At 45.6% G+C, this 21,547-nt stretch overlaps 1 protein-coding gene across 2 annotated transcripts; it reads left to right on the top strand.

The window, feature by feature from the left end:
• The first annotated feature begins 743 nt into the window (after window positions 1-743).
• Window positions 744-20,880, top strand: antkmt (adenine nucleotide translocase lysine methyltransferase). Of its 2 annotated transcripts, none has more exons than XM_060840153.1 (6): window positions 744-812; window positions 7,271-7,431; window positions 9,426-9,530; window positions 13,426-13,566; window positions 18,107-18,157; window positions 20,606-20,880. In XM_060840153.1, exons 2-6 carry the CDS (start codon window positions 7,273-7,275, stop codon window positions 20,798-20,800), a joined length of 651 nt encoding a protein of 216 aa, XP_060696136.1. In that variant the 5' UTR covers window positions 744-812; window positions 7,271-7,272; the 3' UTR covers window positions 20,801-20,880. The 2 variants fall into 2 exon arrangements, with proteins under 2 accessions (XP_060696136.1, XP_060696138.1); XM_060840155.1 differs by having other exon boundaries at window positions 18,107-18,164; window positions 20,606-20,693.
• Window positions 20,881-21,547: the final 667 nt, after the last annotated feature.

Raw genomic sequence — 21,547 nt, 5'->3', positions numbered from 1 at the left:
CCACAGATACTGCCTGACCTGCTGAGCTTCTCCATTAACTTCTCATTTTGTTTCTAATTTCCAGCATCTGCAGTTCTGTGTTTTTTTAAAAAAAAACTGCATTATATTCAAATGTACACCACATATGACCTGGTCAAGTCTGTTTGTGTGCCTGGTGCCTGGTTGTGAATAAATCGGCTGTGAGTTACGAGTCACTTCAGGAATAGTGAAGGCTGAGGTTGTTGAAGGTGCTATGTAAATGCAAGATCTTTCCTTTGGGTTTATAAAGGCACACGGGCCTCTGTGGGGCTCAGTGAGATATTCCAGCCGAAGAGGTCACCGTTTTACAGTAAATTATCTCCATGGTGTTTTTTTTTCTGTCCAATTCCACAAGATCCGTCCGGGCGACATTTACCCGCCAACAACACCCGGGGGGGCAACTCGCCACAACTGTCATTCTTTATTTTTTATATTTCAATTCCAAGTAACAAAGGGGTGAATGATTACATTTTATCACGCTGTCTCTCAGGGGATTGAGCGATCAGGAGAAGAGCAGCGGAGCCGCCAACGGTCAACTCCGTGCCGGCGCCTGGAACCTTCTGGAACACGGTGGGGGAAGGGCGGAACTAAAGGACACGGCGTGGGGTGGGGCGGAACTAAAGAGCGGGGCCCCGGATTTGAGGGGAACGGTTTGGCAGCGACACCTTTTTTCTCCCGTTCCGTCGAGGTAATCGGTCCGATCCGGTGCTTGTGAAGTTGGGGGTGGGGCAAAGAGGTTCGCGGGACAACATGGCGGAGGAAACGGCGTGAGGTTCCAACGGGGCCTGGAGAAGGTTCTGGAAGTCAGATGTTTGGGGAGTGGGGAGGGGGTCGGCGCTGATCTAAAAGCCTGGAGCTGCCGCCGCGTCTTTCCCGCTCACTTTTAAATTACCACCGAGTTTGTTTCTGTTTCAGCCGCAGTCAGTATCTGGTTCATCCCACCCCTGGGGGGGAAAGGCGGCACCCACCCACCCCTGGGGGGGGAAAGGCGGCACCCACCCACCCCTGGGGGGAAAGGCGGCACCCACCCGCCCCTGGGGGGGAAAGGCGGCACCCACCCACCCGCCCCTGGGGGGAAAGGCGGCACCCACCCGCCCCTGGGGGGGAAAGGCGGCACCCACCCACCCCTGGGGGGAAAGGCGGCACCCACCCGCCCCTGGGGGGGAAAGGCGGCACCCACCCGCCCCTGGGGGGAAAGGCGGCACCCACCCGCCCCTGGGGGGGAAAGGCGGCACCCACCCGCCCCTGGGGGGAAAGGCGGCACCCACCCACCCCTGGGGGGGAAAGGCGGCACCCACCCGCCCCTGGAGGGGAAAGGCGGCACCCACCCACCCCTGGAGGGGAAAGGCGGCACCCACCCGCCCCTGGAGGGGAAAGGCGGCACCCACCCGCCCCTGGAGGGGAAAGGCGGCACCCACCCACCCGCCCCTGGGGGGGAAAGGCGGCACCCACCCACCCCTGGGGGGGAAAGGCGGCACCCACCCACCCCTGGGGGGGAAAGGTGGCACCCCTGGGGGGGAAAGGCGGCACCCACCCACCCCTGGGGGGGAAAGGCGGCACCCACCCACCCCTGGGGGGGAAAGGTGGCACCCACCCACCCCTGGGGGGGAAAGGTGGCACCCCTGGGGGGGAAAGGCGGCACCCACCCACCCCTGGGGGGGAAAGGTGGCACCCACCCACCCCTGGGGGGAAAGGCGGCACCCCTGGGGGGGAAAGGCGGCACCCACCCGCCCCTGGGGGGGAAAGGCGGCACCCACCCACCCCTGGGGGGAAAGGCGGGGGGGCAGGTCCACCTGGGCCGGGTGGAACCTGAACCTGCACCTCCTCTACCTCGGTGCCCAGTTGGGTCGAGGTCAGTCAACGTGGAGCTGGAGAAGCGCAGCAGACCAGACAGCAACCCAGGAGCAGCAAGGGCAACGTCCTGACGAACCAGGGTGGACAAAGTTTAAAAATCATCACCCAACACCAGGTTATAGTCCAACAGGTTTATTTGGAAGCACTAGCTTTCAGAGTGTACGACCAAATAAACTTGCTGGACTGTGTTTAAAAATCTTCGAGTAAAAAATGAGGTCTGCAGATGCTGGAGATCACAACTGAAAATGTGTTGCTGGTCAAAGCACAGCAGGTTAGGCAGCATCATCACACACCACCAGGTTATAGTCCATGTCTTACAATCTTACACACCACAACCACCTGATGAAGGAGCAGCGCTCCAAAAGCTAGTGCTTCCAAATAAACCTGTTGGAACGTAACCTTGTGTTGTGAGATTTTTAACTTAGTCCTGAAGAACCGTTTTGGCCCGAAACATTGACTTTCTTGCCTCTTGGATACTGTCTGACCTGCTGTGCTTTTCCAGCTCCAAGTCCATTGACTCTGGCCTCCCGCATCCAAACCAGCTTGATCTGGGTTGGAAGACTGTGGTTCTGAACGTCTATCTCTGTAATGCTGAACATTTTACTTCTCCATTTTCTAAGATATTGTAACTAAAGAAGCTGTACCTAGGTGCCTCATACGGGCCCTTCGGCTCTCGATGTACTGACCTGTGGAACCAATCTACTGTATTCCATATATGTCTATCCAATAACCATTTAAATGCCCATAAAGTTGGTGAGTCTACTACCGTTGCAGGCAGTTCCATGCCCCTACTACTTTCTAACATCTGTGGTATATCTGTCACCCCTCAGTTTAAAGCTATGCATGGACTAGCCATCACTATCCTAGGAAAAAGGCTCTCACTGTCCACACTCTCAAACCCTCTGATTATCTTATGTCTCAATTAAGTCACCTCTCAACCTTCTCTCCAACAAAGATGGTGCTGTAAGTGAAGACATATAAACTTTTCATTATACTCATCAAGTATGACAATAAAGGCTAATTCTATTTCTCAGGGTAACATGTCCAAACACGTTGATTTTAAACAGGGTTTGTGAGAGTGTGGATATGCTGAAATCACTAGACAAATTGCTCACATTCTGGGGGATCTGGTATTACATCCCATCATGGAAGGAGGTCAGTTTTGTAAAATAATGAAGGGTTTTGTGCTCCAGGAATAATGTCCCTGCTTCTGGTCCTTAAGTTCTGAGCTCAAGTCCCCCCTGCCCAGAGTCTGAACAGATTGATTTAAACGGGATTTACAATAGTGGGGAGATGGCTAAAGGTTGTTGTGGTTCTGCTCGCCGAGCTGGAAGTTTTTGCTGCAAACGTTTCGTTCCCTGGCTAGGGAACATCATCAGTGCTGTTGGAGCCTCATGTGAAGCGCTGCTTTGATGTTCCTTCCGGTATTTATATTGGTTTGTTCTTGCCGCTTTCGGGTGTCAGTTTCAGCTGCAGTGATTTGTATGTGGGGTCCAGGTCGATGTGTCTGTTGATGGATGTTCTTGCCGTTTCCGGGTGTCAGTTTCAGCTGTAGTGGTTTGTATATGGTGTCCAGGTCGATGTATCTGTTGATGGAGTTTGGGGATGAATGCCATGCTTCTAGGAATTCTCTGGCTGTTCTCTGTCTGGCTTGTCCTATGATAGTGGTGTTTTCCCAGTCAAATTCATGTTGCTGGTTGTCTGAGTGTATGGCTACTAGAGATAGCTGGTCGTGTCGTTTTGTGGCTAGCTGATGTTCATGGATGCGGATTGTTAGCTGTCTTCCTGTTTGTCCTATATAGTGTTTTGTGCAGTCCTTGCATGGTATTTTGTAAACTACGTTAGTTTGGCTCATGCTGGGTATTGGGTCCTTTGTTCTAGTGAGTTGTTGTCTGAGCGTGGATGTTGGCTCAGACAACAACTCACTAGAACAAAGGACCCAATACCCAGCATGAGCCAAACTAACGTAGTTTACAAAATACCATGCAAGGACTGCACAAAACACTATATAGGACAAACAGGAAGACAGCTAACAATCCGCATCCATGAACATCAGCTAGCCACAAAACGACACGACCAGCTATCTCTAGTAGCCATACACTCAGACAACCAGCAACATGAATTTGACTGGGAAAACACCACTATCATAGGACAAGCCAGACAGAGAACAGCCAGAGAATTCCTAGAAGCATGGCATTCATCCCCAAACTCCATCAACAGACACATTGACCTGGACACCATATACAAACCACTACAGCTGAAACTGACACCCGGAAACGGCAAGAACATCCATCAACAGACACATCGACCTGGACCCCACATACAAATCACTGCAGCTGAAACTGACACCCGGAAGCGGCAAGAACAAACCAATATAAATACCGGAAGAAACATCAAAGCAGCGCTTCACACGAGGCTCCAACAGCACTGTTGATGTTCCCTAGCCAGGGAACGAAACGTTTGCAGCAAAAACTTCCAGCTCGGCGAGCAGAACCACAACAACGGATACCCGAGCTACAAATCTTCAATCAGATTTTAATGGCTAAAGGTATTTGTGGTGTTGAGGTAGTGCCCTATCTGTAGGGTAGAAGACCTGGATTTTCAAGTCCCACTTGCTCCAAAGGTATGTCATGGCACATCTGAACTGGTTAATTAAAATTCTCGTGTCCTTACTCATGAAACAGAGGCACCTAGTCCAAACCCTCCTTGCTCCATAACATGTCTGAATATGTTAATTTAAAGTATCCAGCAAGGAGGTGGTATAGTGGTAACGTCACTGGCCTAGTTATTCATGACTCTAGACTCATTGTGCATACATGGTTTTACATCCAGCTGTGATAGATGGTGAGTTTTAAAAATTAAAGGTTTTGTGTTACAAGATTAATGCCCCTGCCTCTGGATTAAAAGGTTTGAGTTCAAGTCCCATCTTCCACTAAGGTGTGTCTTAATTGGTTGTTCTAAGTTGTTTTTCCCTCTATCACCTGTTAATGGGGCAGATTTATATTCTCCTAGAGTGGGTATCAAACTTAGTTGATTGTCCTATACTTGAAGCGATTCTCTCTTTTTTTGACTGTGTCCCTTGTCTCCAGGATTGAACCTGGAGGTCTTAACCGAGTGCTTTGAGTGGGTCTGCACATCGAGAGAGATGATAAATTTAGCCCATAAGTTGTAAGATTTGCACCCATCCCCTGCCATTATGCTTACCACAACCCTCCAACCTTTCCCTCTTCTCCAGTGGAAATTCCCTTTCCTAGCATAAGAATTGGTCACCCTGTAGGGAGTTTTGTCTGATCCAAAATATTTTCATGGTTAACTTCAGTTTGGAATGTTCACTTTGATGTTTTCTATCCCAATTTTTGCAAGTTCCTGGTTTTACTATTGTATACTAACCAGTAACCTTGATGCTTTGATTTTAAATTTGACATGTACAGCGTTAATGTATTCTTCTTCTTACCTTGATGTAACTAGAAAGCAAGAGACCTGCATTTGTATAACATAATTTACAACTCCAGGATGTCCCATTGCATTTCACAGCCAATAAAGTACTTTTGAAATATACTTACTGATAGTTTGCACAGCGCATGCTCTCTCAAACAAAAAAGTTATAATCGCCAAACAACTGTTTTTTTTGTAATGTTTGTTGAGGATTAAGTATTGGCCAGCACACTGGGGGTAACTTCTACTTTGAATAGGGCCACGGGACCTTTTACATCTATGCAATAAGCAGACTGTTTATGTCCTATCCAAAAAAATTTGTTCAACAAATGTTGAGTCTATTTTACAAGTTTAGCAAGAATGAAAATATGGCTGAAAGTAATTTAAAAGGCCCCCCACAAGACTGAATAATGAAACATGCTTGTTTCTGTGAGGCTTTAAGGGAATGTATGGATCACATGTTTAGACGACGAAGCTGGGGTTTAACCTTTTGCCCTGTACTAGGTAGCTCATCACTGATTTAGGTGGCTAACTGATCATCATTGAAACATGGCATGAAATTAATGCCCATAAGGGAAAATGGGCAGCAATAGGAGGGAAAAAGGTTACCTTTTATGAATGTGTACATTAATTACATTTTTTTTGAAACTGTAAGATATTTTTTAGATTAGATTACTTACAGTGTGGAAACAGGCCCTTCGGCCCAACAAATCCACACCGACCCGCTGAAGCGCAACCCACCCATTCCCCTACATTTACCCCTTCACCTAACACTACGGGCAATTTAGCTTGGCCAATTCACCTGACCTGCACATCTTTGGACTATGGGAGGAAACCGGAGCACCCGGAGGAAACCCACGCAGACACGGGGAGAATGTGCAAACTCCGCACAGTCAGTCACCTGAGGCGGGAATTGAACCCGGGTCTCTGGCGCTATGAGGCAGCAGTGCTAGCCACCGTGCCGCTCACTAATCACCCTATTCAGGAATGTTATTATAAGACATAGGAGCGGAAATTAGGTCATTCAACCCATCAAGCCTGCTTTGCCATTCAATCATGGCTGATAAGTTTCTCTCCATAACCTTTGACCCCCTTAATACTCAAGAACCTATCTCTCAGTCTTAAATAAACTCAAAGACCTGGCAATAAATTGCATAGATTCACCACTCTCTGGCTGAAGAAGTTTCTCCTTATCTCCTTTTCCTCTCAAACTGTGCCCTCAGGTCCTAGTCTTTCCTACCAATGGAAACATCTTCCTAACATCTCTGTCCAGGCCATTCAGTATTTCGTATGTTTCAATTAGATCCTCACTCATCCTTCTAAACTCCATCGAGTATAGACCCAGAGTCCTCAAACGTTTCCCATATGTTAAGCTTTTCATTCCTGAGTTGTCATGATGAAGAACCTTCCAGATGGAGCTATTGCATAGTCGCTGACATTATTGCCTCTCAATGTTCAGGATTTATGTTCATTCCTGGGATTGAACATAAAAGTCAAGACTTTCATTCCAATCCAGGAATTCCACCACACTATTAGAGGTGCTGCCTTTCACATGAGACATTAAACTGAGATCCCATCTCCCTGCTCGGAATGATATAAAAATTCCAGACACTATTTCAAAGAAGTGCAAGGGAGTTATCCTTGGTCTTCTGTACAATATCTATCCCTCGAGACAAAGACTGGTCATTATCATGTTGCTAACCCAATCCATAAATATTGGGTGGGATATCAATATCTTCTATGATGCTGACATGACCAAAGTAAAGGAAATGCCTGGAAACTAAAGCAAGCGAGGAAGTACTGAGCAGATGGACTGAACAGCCTTCAATGATTCACGAGGCTTTAATACTAACCTTTTCCACATTACTAGGATTGCTAACACTTGATTGTTAGATTTCCTTGTATGAGAATTATTTCAGTACATGGACACGACGAAATTCTTACAGTCATTTTGTGTTTCTAGGAATGGACCAGGATGACAGTGAAGGGGAGGCTGAACTCAGGAAGCAGTCGGTTGGCGGTTGGGGTTTACTTCAGATCGCTGGATGCACAGGATTAACTGCATATGTAGTATGGGCAGGAATACTGATGCCTGGTTTCAGAAGGGTCCCTCTAAGATTACAGGTATGGAAAACACAACTTTCTACAAAATGCATTAGATGTACACAAGGCAGATCGGATAGCTTGACTTAAGATAACCATATAAAATGAGTGTGTAGTAAATTTCTCTGGTTAACCAACTGCTAATACTGTCAGCTTGCTGAAATGTTCATTTGAAGTGTCACATCATCTGTACTCCTTGCACCTGTATATCTAAGTTCCTTTCATTGTTTTGAGTACTAGATCAGTATCTTCAGATAAAAGGATCTAAACAAAGAAGCACCACTTTTTCAGTAGGTCCACAAGCAACCATCCCCAAATCATAAAACTGTTATTAGATTTATTTTCAGATAAAGGTCTTTGGGTCAGATCTCAGCTCCAAATACACTCAGAAACAATAGGATTTCAGGAAGATCTGGGTCAGAGAGGGCAATTAGGGATCATAGACCTTACCTTAGATCCCCTACAATATGGAAGCAGGTTGTTCAGCCCATTGAGTCCACACTGACCCTCAAAGAGCATTCAACTCAGACCTGATCTAACCCTCTACCCTCTTCCTGTAATCCAACATTACCCATGGCTAATGCACCTAGCCTGCACACCCCTGGACAGTGGACACTTTAGCATGGCCAATCCACCTAACCTGCACATTTTTAGACTGTGGGGGTAAACCGGAGCACATGGACAAAACTGACACAGACACAGGGAGAATGTGCAAACCCCACACAAACAGTCACCGGACGGTGGAATTGAACTCAAGTCCCTGGTGCTGTGAGGCAGCAATGCTAACCACTGAGCCACAAAATAAACTCTTATACACAATAGGTTGCTAGGATTTGGAATACCCTACTAGCTGTTACAAGGGCCGAAGGGCCTGTACTGTACTGTTCTATGTATGATAGTGGGAACAAGAGTATGGGAGTGGGTTCAACTCAATTGCTGTTTGAAAGAGGTCGCAAATGGGCGGGACAAATGGCCTGTGTCTGTGATGTATTATTCTATGACTCTTCCAGTTTCTCTCAACAATCTTGAACTGAGAATGTTGTCCGTAAGTGTGACCTAATTTATACCAGTAAGCAGGAAATTTCTGATATTGCTAAGAAGAAACAACATGCTGTTGAAGCTTTCCTTCTTACACTGGTCAGGACAGAATCACAGGAATAATCAAGGCAGAAAGGGAGCAGCAATTCATTCTGCAAATGCAGAGTTCTTTTGGCAAGTGGTCTCTGCCTCATGGAGCTGTTGCCATGGTAAATGCACCATGGAGCAGTTAACTGCGAAATTTTTAAATTCAAGCTAGACAAGTTGACTCTGATTAGTTAAAGAATTGCCATGAAGGACACAGCGGGAAAAGAATGTCACCCAACCTTTGTTTAGTTGATAAACCACAATGTTTTGCAAAAGGCAGGCCCTGTGTATGAATATATGCCGTTCCTAGTATGCACAGATGAGCCACATTGCAAGATCAAATTGATAAGCTCAAATTAGTTGTTAGTATAATCTTTTGCACAGTGATAATTGCTAAGAGAGTGTCATAGAGTCATAGAGATGCACAGCATGGAAACAGACCCTTCGGTCCAACTCGTCCATGCCGACCAGATATCCCAAACCTAGTCCCACCTGCCATCACCTGGTCTATATCCCTCCTAGCCCTTCCTATTCATATACCCATCCAAATGCCAATCATAGAGTCATTTCTAATGTTGGACACTGTACTCTTGAGTTTTGAAAGCACAGACTGGTTAGGTACTAATGAGAACAATCAAAGGGGAGTTCAGTTTGCTGTGATCTACCAGTCATTGGGACATGAATGAAGGACAATTCAAATTGCTCCTGATCGGACAACAAGAATGATCAGGAGTTACTATTAGTCTGAAAAATGGAGGTTATTGTACTGTTGAATTTGTAACAACTGAATCAGAAAAAATGGTTTGTCAGGTTTTTAGAATTGGTTTGGGTAAGTGAATTTCGACGAAAGCCAGCTGGACACAATGAAGAGATGAATATCTTTTTACCAGGTACCCTACATACCTGCAAGCCACAAACAGGTGCAAAACGTGATGACTTTACTGGAAGGCCGGTCTGGCAAAGTGGTGGACTTGGGATCAGGAGACGGCCGAATTGTACGTAAATCGTTGGACTAAAACGCAATATATTCTGTAATCAAAAATGTGAACAACTTCTCCAATTTAACTTGGATTTCAGTGCATACCTAAGACCAATCTTATAAAAGTTATTGATGAAATAACCTAATAATTGGTCTCATTTTTTGGAAGCTGATTAACTATCTTGTCCACATTGTTTACAAGTGTTGAAATTCTTGCTGTTCTTTCTTTGCGTTTCCACAAACCATTCCCACCTGGTAAACTACCCAACACTTTCAATTTTAGTAATTCTGCTCTGAAACAGTTCCCTTAGCTTTCCCAGGGAGTGCATGAGAGTGGGCTGGACTGAATTTCTTCCCCTCTTCCTCAAGTGAAAGTGGCATGCTAATCCATATTCAAAGAATCATGAAGAATATTTGGGTTCAGTTGTTACTCCCCAAGCTCTGACATTTATAGTATAAGTTCTGTGTTGACTCTGCCTCATTCCCTATTGTCAGTATGTAAAAATGCTAGAATATTAATACTGTAACTATGTAGTTTTTCTGTGTTTTGGGTGGATTTTATCCAGTATTGTCCTGCACAATAATAACAGCAACTTACATGGAGTTTTTAACTTAATAAATACACTGTGGCTAATCTTTCCATTGCCTTCCCATCTGAGCATGTCTGAGTATACCATGTGATTCACTGTTTTGGGCATGAATCTATTTCCCAGTGCACCCATTTAAATTGCTCTTCTGTTCAGCTGCCCATTTAGACATGATCTGGTTCTCAAGTTATTTCTGTAGTTCTAGTTCTCTAGCCTAGAGAATTTGGTGCACACTCGGCCAGCTGGGAATACATACTGAGGTAAAAGTGCTTTGTTCTTTGCCTTTTCATCTAAAGGAAGTGCCTCCATTACCCTCTCCTACCCCATTTCCTACCACTTTGTGATTCTTGCTAGGTGAATTGGAGTTAAGTAGAGAATGAGTCGTTTCTAGTTACAGGAGAGTGGTGGATGGTTACCTTTCTAATGTTTCAGTCAGAGAGTGGTGCTCAGGAAGGTGTAGGTAGGGAATAGAGTGACTTTGGTGTAGTTGGTAGTGTACAATCATCATTAATGACCACTGTCAAATACTGCAACACTCGGCAAAAAAATCTTGATTTTGCAAAAAAGTACCTTGAATGATCATAGAAATTATATTACAGGAGGGAGGACATTCAACCCATTTTGACTCTTTAAAGCTAGTATTGTGCTTAACTTCCACATCCAGCTCTTTCCCAACTACTCTGTAAATTAGTCCTCTTCAAGTTGTTGACAAACATACTGTGCATTCACCCTACTTGAAGTGGTAAATTAGCAATGACAGGTATTCTTTCTGTCTCTCTCTGTCCGCACCCTCCCCCCCACACCGGTGCCCTGCCACCGCCGCCTTTGGACTGGGAGGTCAGTTAGTTCAGTTAGCTTCAAGACTGTGGTCAGCCAGCGTCCAAAGGGCAGGAAAATCAATGTGTCAGGCAAAAGCACTTCATCAGGAATAAGGCTGTGAGCCAAAGTACAAAGGGATCTGGGAGTGCTAGTTGAGGATTCTCTAAAGGTAAACATGTAGGTTGAGTCCGTGATTAAGAAGGCGAAAGTAATGTTGTCATTTATCTCAAGAGGGTTGGAACATAAAAGCACCGTTGTGCTACTGAGACTTTATAAAGCTCTGGTTAGGCCCCATTTGGAGTACTGTGTCCAGTTTTGGCCCCCACACATCAGGAAGGACATACTGGCACTGGAGCGTGTCCAGCGGAGATTCACACGGATGATCCCCGGAATGGTAGGTCTAACATTTGAAGAACGGCTGAAGATCCTGGGATTGTATTCATTGGAGTTTAGAAGATTAAGGGGAGATCTAATAGAAACTTACAAGATAATACATGGCTTGGAAAGGATGGACGCTAGGAAATTGTTTCCGTTAGTCGAAGAGACTAGGACCCGTGGACACAACCTTAGAATTAGAGGGGGTAAATTCAGAACAGAAATGCGGAGACATTTCTTCAGCCAGAGAGTGGTGGGCCTGTGGAATTCATTGCCGCAGAGTGCAGTGGAGGTCGGGACGCTAAAATTCTTCAAGGCAGAGATTGATAAATTCTTGATGTCACAAGGAATTAAGGGCTACGGGGAGAATGCTGGTAAGTGGAGTTGAAATGCCCATCAGCCATGATTGAATGGCGGAGTGGACTCGATGGGCTGAATGGCCTTACTTCCACTCCTATGTCTTATGGCCTTAAGGGGGTGGAGAGATCAATGAGAAGGGGTGGGGCTAGGGGGAAGGTAGCTAAGAGTACAATTGGTAAATGGAGGTGGGGGTAATGGTGATAGGTCAGAGAGGAGGGTGGAGCACATAGGTGGGAAGGAAGATGGACAGGTCGGGCTGGTCATGAGGGCGGAGTTGAGTTGGAAGGTTGGAACTGGGATAAGGTGGGGGGAGGGGAAATGAGGAAACTGGTAAAAGCCACATCGATGCCTTGTGGTTGGAGGGTCCCAACCAGGCATCGGGTGGTAAGGGTGTGGCGATGGAGGGGACCCAGGACCTGTGTGCCCTTGGCAGAGTGGGAGGGGGGAGTTGAAGTGTTCGGCCTCAGGGCAGTAGGGTTGGTTGGTGCGAGTGTCCTGGGGATGTTCTCTGAAGCACTCTGTGAGTAGGCTTCCTGTCTCCCCAATGTAGAGAAGACTGCATCAGGAGCAATGGATACAGTAAGCGACATGTGTGGAAGTGCAGGTAAAACTCTGATGGATGTGGAAGGCTCCTTTGGGGCCTTGGACGGAGATAAGGGGGGAGGTGTGGGCGCAGGTTTTGCTATTCCTGCAGTGGCAGAGGAAGGTGCCGGGAGGGGAGGGTGGGTTGGTGGGTTCTGTGGACCTGACAAGAGAGTAACGGACAGAATGGTTTTTACAGAAAGCAGACAGGGGTGGGGTCCGTTTGTAGGTGGTCGAAATAGTAGGGGATGATGCGATGTATATGGAAGTTGGTGGGGTGGAAGGTGAGGACCAGGGGGGTTCTGTTCTTGTTGCAGTTGGAGGGATGGGGTTCAAGGGCAGAGGAGCAGCAAGTGGATGAGATGCGCTGGAGGGCATCATCAACCACAAGGGAAGAGAAATTGCGATATTTAAAGGAGGCAGCCATCTAGTGTGTTCTGTGGTGGAACTGGTCCTTCTGGGAGGAGATGCAGTGAGGCAGAGGAATTGGGAATAAGGGATAGCATGTGGGAGGAGGTGTAATCCAGGTAGCTGTAGATTTATAGAAGATGTCAGTTTTGGGGCGGTCACAATTGATGGAGATGGAGAGGTCCAGGAAGGGGAGGGAGGTGTCCATAAGAAGGTCCAGATGAATTTGAGGTCGGGGTGGAATATGTTGGTGAAGTTGATGGACTGTTCAACCTCAACTGCTGGTTGGCATCTAGACTAAGGCCAACACGTGGCTTCAGTTCCCACACCAGCTGAGGTTACCATAGAGGTCCCATCTACTCAACCTCTCCCCTCACCTGAGACACGATGACCCTCAGGTTAAACCACTGCCAGTCATCTCCCTCTAATGAGCAAGCATCCATATAGTCCTCTGGAACAATGGAGGTTTTGCCTTGCCTTTACCTCTCCTTCCTCACTTAAAGGACAAATCTATCAACCATTCCCCCATTGCAATGATATGAGAGTTAATAGTATAGTAGGGAGAAGGCATATGTGACCACTTGTGCTGACCGGTCTGTTTTTACGTTGAAGATTCTGAAGGATACCAGGTAAAATGTTTGCAGTTGTGCAGAATTAGATTGAAGCAAGAACTTCTTTCTCATTGTTGCATTACCACCATTTTTTTTTGTCATTTTCAAAGTCGTGCAAACCAGATTCTTCATTATGATAATAAGTAGCAGAATCCCTGTTACTTTGCAGGTTTTAGAAGCCAGTAGACGTGGCTTCCATCCAGCAGTTGGCTATGAATTAAATCCATGGCTCATCAGGCTGTCAAAGTTCTACGCTTGGAGAGCTGGCTGTTACAGTCAGGTTTCTTACGTGAGACAAGACTTATGGAAGGTAGGAAAGCCTTAATTTTGAATTAATATTTAAAGTAGGGGTAAAAGCTTCATTATTTTATATTACTGGATGATGCTCATAAGCTTTCTCAATCTCTAATATGTACCTTTTGAGAAATTATATCCATTAAAAATCACATTTAAATGCTAATTCATTTTGGCCATCAGATTCCAATAAAATACAGGCTTCTACAAGCATGTACATGGTTAGCACAAACTGATGACTAGCCATTATTTTCCAGCTTTAGGGATGCCAATACAGTCTCTATTCGGTTCTCAAGTAACATTACAGCGGTTCAGAAACAATTTCATGCATCAAGGAGTTATGTTCTTCATTAAGTAAACAGCTGTTGATAAGTAGACTCCTCAATCTAATTGTCCCACACAAGAGGAAGTAATAGCATAGAGCAAATGTTTTCCCAAGAAATAATGCTGTAGCTTTACACTGGGAAAATTTTTGGTCTGACACTATATAAAAATCACATAGATCAAGTGAAGATTTTCAATGGAAAATTATTGTCTACAACTTGAACAAAGTTGTCCCACTGTAGTTAAAAGCAAAGAACAGTTCACTTGCATGACAGATTAATATTTTAGTGCAGAGTCTGACATAGATTCCCATTCATACTTGCTGCACAGCAAGATATCAGTCTCAGATAAGCAGTGAGGATATGTATAAAGCACAACATAAAAACATAGGAGCAGGCCATTCGGTCTTTCAAGCCCTGCTCCACCATTCAAGATGATCATGGCTGATCAACTGACTCAATAGGGTAAAAAATGAGGTCTGCAGATGCTGGAGATCACAGTTGAAAATGTATTGCTGGTTAAAGCACAGCAGGTTAGGCAGCATCCAAGGAATAGGAAATTCGACGTTTCGGGCATAAGCCCTTCATCAGGAATGAGGAGAGTGTGCCAAGCAGGCTAAGATAAAAGGTAGGGAGGAGGGACTTGGGGGAGGGGCGATGGAGATGTGATAGGTGGAAGGAGGTCAAGGTGAGGGTGATAGGCCAGAGTGGGGTGGGGGCAGAGAGGTCAGGAAGAAGATTGCAGGTTAGGAGGGCGGTGCTGAGTTGAGGGAACCGACTGAGACAAGGTGGGGGGAGGGGAAATGAGGAAACTGGAGAAATCTGAGTTCATCCCTTTTGGTTGGAGGGTTCCCAGGCGGAAGATGAGGCGCTCTTCCTCCAACCGTCGTGTTGTTATGTTCTGCCGATGGAGGAGTCCAAGGACCTGCATGTCCTCGGTGGAGTGGGAGGGAGAGTTAAAGTGTTGAGCCACGGGGTTGTTGGGTTGGTTGGTCCAGGCGTCCCTGAGGTGTTCTCTGAAGCGTTCCGCAAGTAAGTGGCCCGTCTCCCCAATATAGCGGAGGCCACATCGGGTGCAGCGGATGCAATAGATGATGTGTGTGGAGGTGCAGGTGAATTTGTGGCGGATATGGAAGGATCCCTTGGGGCCTTGGAGGGAAGTGAGTGTGGAGGTGTGGGTGCAAGTTTTACATTTCCTGCGGTTGCAGGGGAAGGTGCCGGGAGTGGAGGTTGGGTTGGTGGGGGGTGTGGACCTGACGAGGGAGTCACGAAGGGAGTGGTCTTTGCGGAACGCTGATAGGGGAGGGGAGGGAAATATATCCCTGGTGGTGGGGTCCGTTTGGAGGTGGCGGAAATGACGGCGGATGATACGTTGTATACGGAGGTTGGTGGGGTGGTAGGTGAGAACTAGTGGGGTTCTGTCTTGGTGGCGGTTGGAGGAGCGGGGCTCAAGGGCGGAGGAGCGGGAAGTGGAGGAAATGCGGTGGAGGGCATCGTCGATCACGTCTGGGGGGAGTCTGCGGTCCTTGAAGAAGGAGGCCATCTGGGCTGTGCGGTGTTGGAACTGGTCCTCCTGGGAGCAGATGCGGCGGTTGTCTCAGTCGGTTCCCTCAACTCAGCACCGCCCTCCTAACCTGCAATCTTCTTCCTGACCTCTCCGCCCCCACCCCACTCTGGCCTATCACCCTCACCTTGACCTCCTTCCACCTATCACATCTCCATCGCCCCTCCCCCAAGTCCCTCCTCCCTACCTTTTATCTTAGCCTGCTTGGCACACTCTCCTCATTCCTGATGAAGGGCTTATGCCGAAACGTCGAATTTCCTATTCCTTGGATGCTGCCTAACCTGCTGTGCTTTAACCAGCAACACATTTTCAACTGACTCAATACCCTGTTCCCACTTTCTTTCTGTATCTTTGATTCCTTTAGCCACAAGAACTGTATTTAACTCCTCCTTGAAAACATTCAATGTTTTAGCCTCAACCACGTTCTTTAGCAGAGAATTCCACAGGCTCAGCGCCCTCTGGGTGAAGAAATCTTTCCTCATGGTCTACCTTGTATTCTTAAACTGTGACCCCTAGTCCTAGGTGTGATACAACAACAAATTACATTTATGAAAAGGTCAGAAGTCACACAACACCAGGTTATAGTCCCAACCGTTTACTTGAAATCACAAGCTTTCAGAGCACTGCACCTTCGTCAGGTGAAGTGGAGGGAAGCGCATAGGCACAGAATATATGGCTGGAGAGGTAATAGCAAGATAATTCCAATAGTTTAGAGTTTCAGCAGATAACTGCAAATAATGTGAGTAGAAGCTGAATAACAAGTCCTTGCAGGTGATCGAAAGTGTCCAAATGGTGTGAGTAAAATGTCAACAGCTGAATAACAAGTGAAGCAATGACCTATGAACCAATTAATTAAGGCAGAGAGATAATTACAAAAAAAACAAAAACTTTTTTTGTAATTATCTCTCTGTCTTAATTAATCAGTTCAGAGGTCATCTCTTTACTTGTTATTCAGCTGTTGACACTTTTGATCACCATTGGACACTTTTGATCACTGAAAAACTTGTTATTCAGCCTCTACTCACATTATTTGTACTTCTCTCTTGACACTCTTTATTACTTGGGATCATCTTGCTTTTATCTCTCTGCCTATTTAGTCTGTGCCTGTGCCCTTCCCTCCACTTCACCTGATGAAGGAGCATCGCTCTGAAAGCTTGTGATTTCAAATAAACCTGTTGGACTATAACCTGGTGTCATGTGACCTCTGACTTTGTCCATCCCAGTCCAACACTGGCACCCTGACATCATGCATTTACGGAACACTATTATTATAATAAAGCATCCCAGGCTGATTTGTGGGAGCTGTTTGGAAGTAAGAACAGGGCTGACCATTCAGCCTTTTGAACCCAAGGCCAATCTTTTACACATTCTGGTCACTGAGTAACATTGGTACAAGCCTGGAACAGATCTTGTTCATCTTTGTTACCTGTAGAATGTTGCTGAGGGAACTTTGCGAGATTGGAAAATTACAGGCAAAGAACAGACTATCAGAAACCAAAACCTCAAGTAGAGAATTGTTGCTGTGTATAGGTTTGCTCGCTGAGCTGGAAGGTTCATGTTCAGACGTTTCAGCACCATACCAGGTAACATCATCACTGATCTTCCAGATGAAGCATTGCTGATGATTCCTGCTTTCTATTTATATGTTTGGGTTTCTTGGGATTGGTGATGTCATTTCCGGTGGCGATGTCATTTCCTCTTCTTTTTCTCAGGGGGTGGTAATTTGTGTCCAAGTCAATGTATTTGTTGATCAAGTTCTGATTGGAATACCATGCTTCTAGGAATTCTCGTGCGTGTCTCTGATTGGCTTGTCCTAGGATGGATGTGTTGCCCCAGTCGAAGTGGTGTCCTTCCTCATCTGTATGTAAGGATATTAGTGAGAGAGGGTCATGTCGTTTTGTGGCTAGTTGATGTTCATGTATCCTGGTGGCTAGTTTTCTGCCTGTTTGTTCAATGTGGTGTCTGTTACAGTCCTTGCACGGTATTTTAAAATGTCATTTACAAACTAACATGCAAGGACCATAACAAACACTACATTGGACAAACAGGCAGAAAACTAGCCACCAGGATACATGAACATCAACTAGCCACAAAACAACATGACCTTCTCTCACTAATATCCTTACGTACAGATGAGGAAGGACACCACTTCGACTGGGGCAACACATCCATCCCTAGGACAAGCCAAACAGAGACACGCACGAGAATTCCTAGAAGCATGGCATTCCAACCGGAATTCCATCAACAAACACATTGACTTGGACCCGATTTACCACCCTCTGAGAAAGAGAACAGGAAATGGTGTCACCATTGGAAATGACATCAACACAGGAAATGACATCAACAATCTAAAGCAATCCAAACATATAAATAGAAAGCAGGAATCATCAGCAATGCTTCATCCGAAGGCTCACTGAAGATGTTACCCAGTATGGTGACGAAATGTCTGAATGTGAATCTTCCAGCTCAGTGACCAAACCTATATCCAGAACCTCAACCTGAGCTACAAATATTCTCAAAACCCACTAAGAGATTTGTTGCATATGTACTTAAACAACAATGTAAAATCTATGCATGGCCTCTGTGTAAATTAGGAATTATTCTAATGTGACTCTCAGAAATGAACTGGTGAAATATTCATGACACAGATTGATTTATTGTTATTTCAGGTTGATTTGTCAGACTGCTCGAATGTCACGGTTTTCCTAGCTCCTAGTGTGGTAAGTGGTAGGTGATTCATTTTCACTCTCTTTATCTCTCTCTTATTAATCCATAAGCCTGGCTTATCAGTGTGTTCTGAGTAATTTTACAATCTTGGATCTCTGCTTGCAACCTCCGAATATACCTATGTTATATTGTTTGGTTTCTTATGTTAGGTATTTCTTTGAATTCACTGTCTCTGGTCACTCCCTAAGAAGACCCCTTGTCTCCAATAATCCATATAACTTTATTTGTCCAATATCAGGGTAAATAACCAAGATTTGAACAGCGAACACTTTTCACTGTTCTCTGCATTGCTGTGGTATGTCATGTGCAGCACATAACTCCTTGGGCTGAACGTTCCCATATTTCAGCTAAGTGTCAGTTTCAGACAGTTTCATTGAGCCATGAGCCCAGGCAATATTTTATCATATAATTCTCCCCGGCTTGCTTCATTGAGTCTGCACCCCACCTCAACTGTGCTGCATGTGTGCAATTTTGCAGTCAACAGTAGCGGAAGTGTTCACTGGTGCTGGGAGTTAGGATAGTCACACCACAGGCACCATATTTATACCCCAGTCATGCACCATTTTCAACACTACCAGCCTGGATTGAAATAGCCAGCAGGTTAGTGCAAAGTCCACAGTCTGAAGGAATGCTCAGTCATGCCGTAAGAAGGTGTATGACTTTCTAAACTCCACAGGGAACGTGACCCATCTCCTCTCCATTACCTCACATGATTCTAACCCCACTGCTGCACCCAGTTCCCATCAAATCTACTGCTGTTGCTCTTGTATGCAGCGTTTTCCTTTAATACTTCTAACACAACCCAACCCCCAAACTACAAAGCCTTCCTGTCCTCTGTCCATCCTACTCACTCAGTAATGCAGGACACCTCACCATCTTTCCTGATTGACCACAGGCCCCTTAATTGGTCTGAGGACTAGTTTCTTTAAGATATTTCAGTGAAGCATGGTCGGTGTGTTTGCTGCATAAGCTGTTGGCAAATGCTTTAGGGGTGACATTGTTGTACCACAGTGGTGCCCACCAACATTACTGCTCCCTTGACTGTTCACTGCTGGTAAGCAGGACAAGCTGTCATTCTTTCTGTCCACACAAAGAGGTAAGGTAGGGCAGAGATGCTGTGTCCAAATAAGTGCAAAATGAGTGTGCCAAGAAAACAAGTTAAAAGCCCAGAGTGAGATGGAGTGCCTGTCCCTGCACACCCAGCGGCCTGGAAACAGCGTTGCAGTTTAAGATGTTGGTGATCTCCAAACTACACAACTGAAGTGCTAAACCGTTTAATAAATCTGTCTGAGCTATGCCAAGATGTTGTGCTGAGGCTGTTGCTTTGCCAATGACGAAGGATGCAGGCAACCACTGCCATGGGTTATGCCATGAGATATTGGGGAATGATGACTGAGGTAGAGGCCCTGACAAGACACCAGTAAGCTGCAGCCACCACATGACAACTCCGACTTTCACGTCTGGAATTGGTGCGGTCTCATTTTTCACCAGTATCTGGGAGAATAGCAACTTGCATAAAAATGAAGCAAGATTGTGAAATAATAGGTGTTAATACTTGCAAGTAGGCCCCTTGTTGCTCTCCAGCCAAATCCTCATCTAACCGTTAAAATATTAGAGAGAAAATCTGACATTTTTCCTGACATTTTTCATTCTCGTTGTAAGCGTTCAATTTTCTCACTATTACCCGCGTTGTTCAGATGCTGGAAGGATTTTGCCTCTTGTCTTTCATAGGTAGAAGAATAACACCCCATCAGATTCTATGAAGTATTAAGACAACACTATTCAACATCAAAAATAAAACAAAGAACTGCGGATGCTGGTAATCTAAAGCAAAAACAGAAATTGCTGGTGAAACTCAGCTGGTCTGGCAGCATCTGTGGAGAAAAAGCAGAGTCCACATTTCTAGGTCCAGAGGCCCTGCTTCAGAACAAAGATGTTGCCAAACCTGCTGAGTTTCTACAGCAATTTCTGTGTTTATTGAACATAGCATAGGTCAACAAACTCTTTCGAGCACAGTATGTTTTACAGTAAAAGCAGTCTATTCTGTACCTCTAGAATTTAAAAGAGGAAAAGCATCTCCATTGCGCTGTCAAAATAAGACTGGCCTTTACCAGAAATTAGCTGTGGCATTTTGTCAGGTTTTAAGGAGGATTTCTCTAATGAGGTTATGTTTTCTCACACAATTGTCCCAATCCCACTTCATTAACTAGATATCACAACTCTCTTGTTCAATTTTCTGAATGTTAGTTTAATTTTCTGAAGTGAGTGGTTATTTGGAGAGGTACATGATGTGATTCAGGCTATGAAATATCATTGTAATAATTTCCACCCTTATGCTTGGACATGCCCTATGGACATTAAAATTAGCATGACACTAAGTTACTTGGTCCTACAATAAATTAGTCCATCAAAGACATTAAAACACGCTTCGTTCTACACAGCTTTCGTTACTCGAAGTCAAGTTGTTATCTGAACTTCCAGAAGATGCCTGGATTGTTGCTGGTCGATTCCCTTTCCCAAATTGGAAACCTTGCCGCACTGTTGGGGATGGAGTGGACAGAACTTGGCGTTATAGTGTCAAGCAACTACGACAAGAACATGTTTCCCAGATCACACATGAAGGGACTGCAGTGTAACATCCGCTGACAAGCCAATAGTTGCAAAAAGGCAACTTTCAAGAGGAGACAGTTAAATAAATTTTTATTTTAAGCTGCAAGCCGCACATTGGATTTTTAAAAAAACTTACAATAGCTCTTTATTTCAAAGCCAGAGGATCCTACGAAATAAATTATACAATAATCTTTGATTCTTTTTCAATCCAATGTTGCAACTTGACAATGTACATCGTTTAAGAATGGAAAGTTGTTGCCTTGCTAATTAGAGAAGGGTAGCTGAAAATGTGTTGCTGGTTAAAGCACAGCAGGTTAGGCAGCATCCAAGGAATAGGAAATTCGACGTTTCGGCATAAGCCCTTCATCAGGAATGAGGAGAGTGTGCCAAGTAGGCTAAGATAAAAGGTAGGGAGGAGGGACTTGGGGGAGGGGCGATGGAGATGTGATAGGTGGAAGGAGGTCAAGGTGAGGGTGATAGGCCGGAGTGGGGTGGGGGCGGAGAGGTCAGGAAGAAGATTGCAGGTTAGGAGGGCGGTGCTGAGTTGAGGGAACCGACTGAGACAAGGTGGGGGGAGGGGAAATGAGGAAACTGGAGAAATCTGAGTTCATTCCTTGTGGTTGGAGGGTTCCCATGCGGAAGATGAGGCGCTCCTCCTCCAGCCGTCGTGTTGTTATGTTCTGCCGGTGGAGGAGTCCAAGGACCTGCATGTCCTCAGTGGAGTGGGAGGGAGAGTTAAAGTGTTGAGCCACGGGGTGGTTGGGTTGGTTGGT

Source organism: Hemiscyllium ocellatum, chromosome 20 (genome assembly GCF_020745735.1).
Source record: "Hemiscyllium ocellatum isolate sHemOce1 chromosome 20, sHemOce1.pat.X.cur, whole genome shotgun sequence".
Lineage (NCBI taxonomy): Eukaryota > Metazoa > Chordata > Chondrichthyes > Orectolobiformes > Hemiscylliidae > Hemiscyllium > Hemiscyllium ocellatum.
This window is presented reverse-complemented; position numbering and strand designations above follow the sequence as displayed.

Excerpts from the sequence above, each read along its gene's own strand:
- antkmt (XM_060840153.1), top strand. The coding sequence starts at position 7,273 with ATGGACCAGGATGACAGTGAAGGGGAGGCTGAACTCAGGAAGCAGTCG. Across the intron at positions 9,531-13,425 it reads GATCAGGAGACGGCCGAATT|GTTTTAGAAGCCAGTAGACG; the intron begins GTACGTAAATCG and ends GTTACTTTGCAG. Across the intron at positions 13,567-18,106 it reads TGAGACAAGACTTATGGAAG|GTTGATTTGTCAGACTGCTC; the intron begins GTAGGAAAGCCT and ends TTGTTATTTCAG.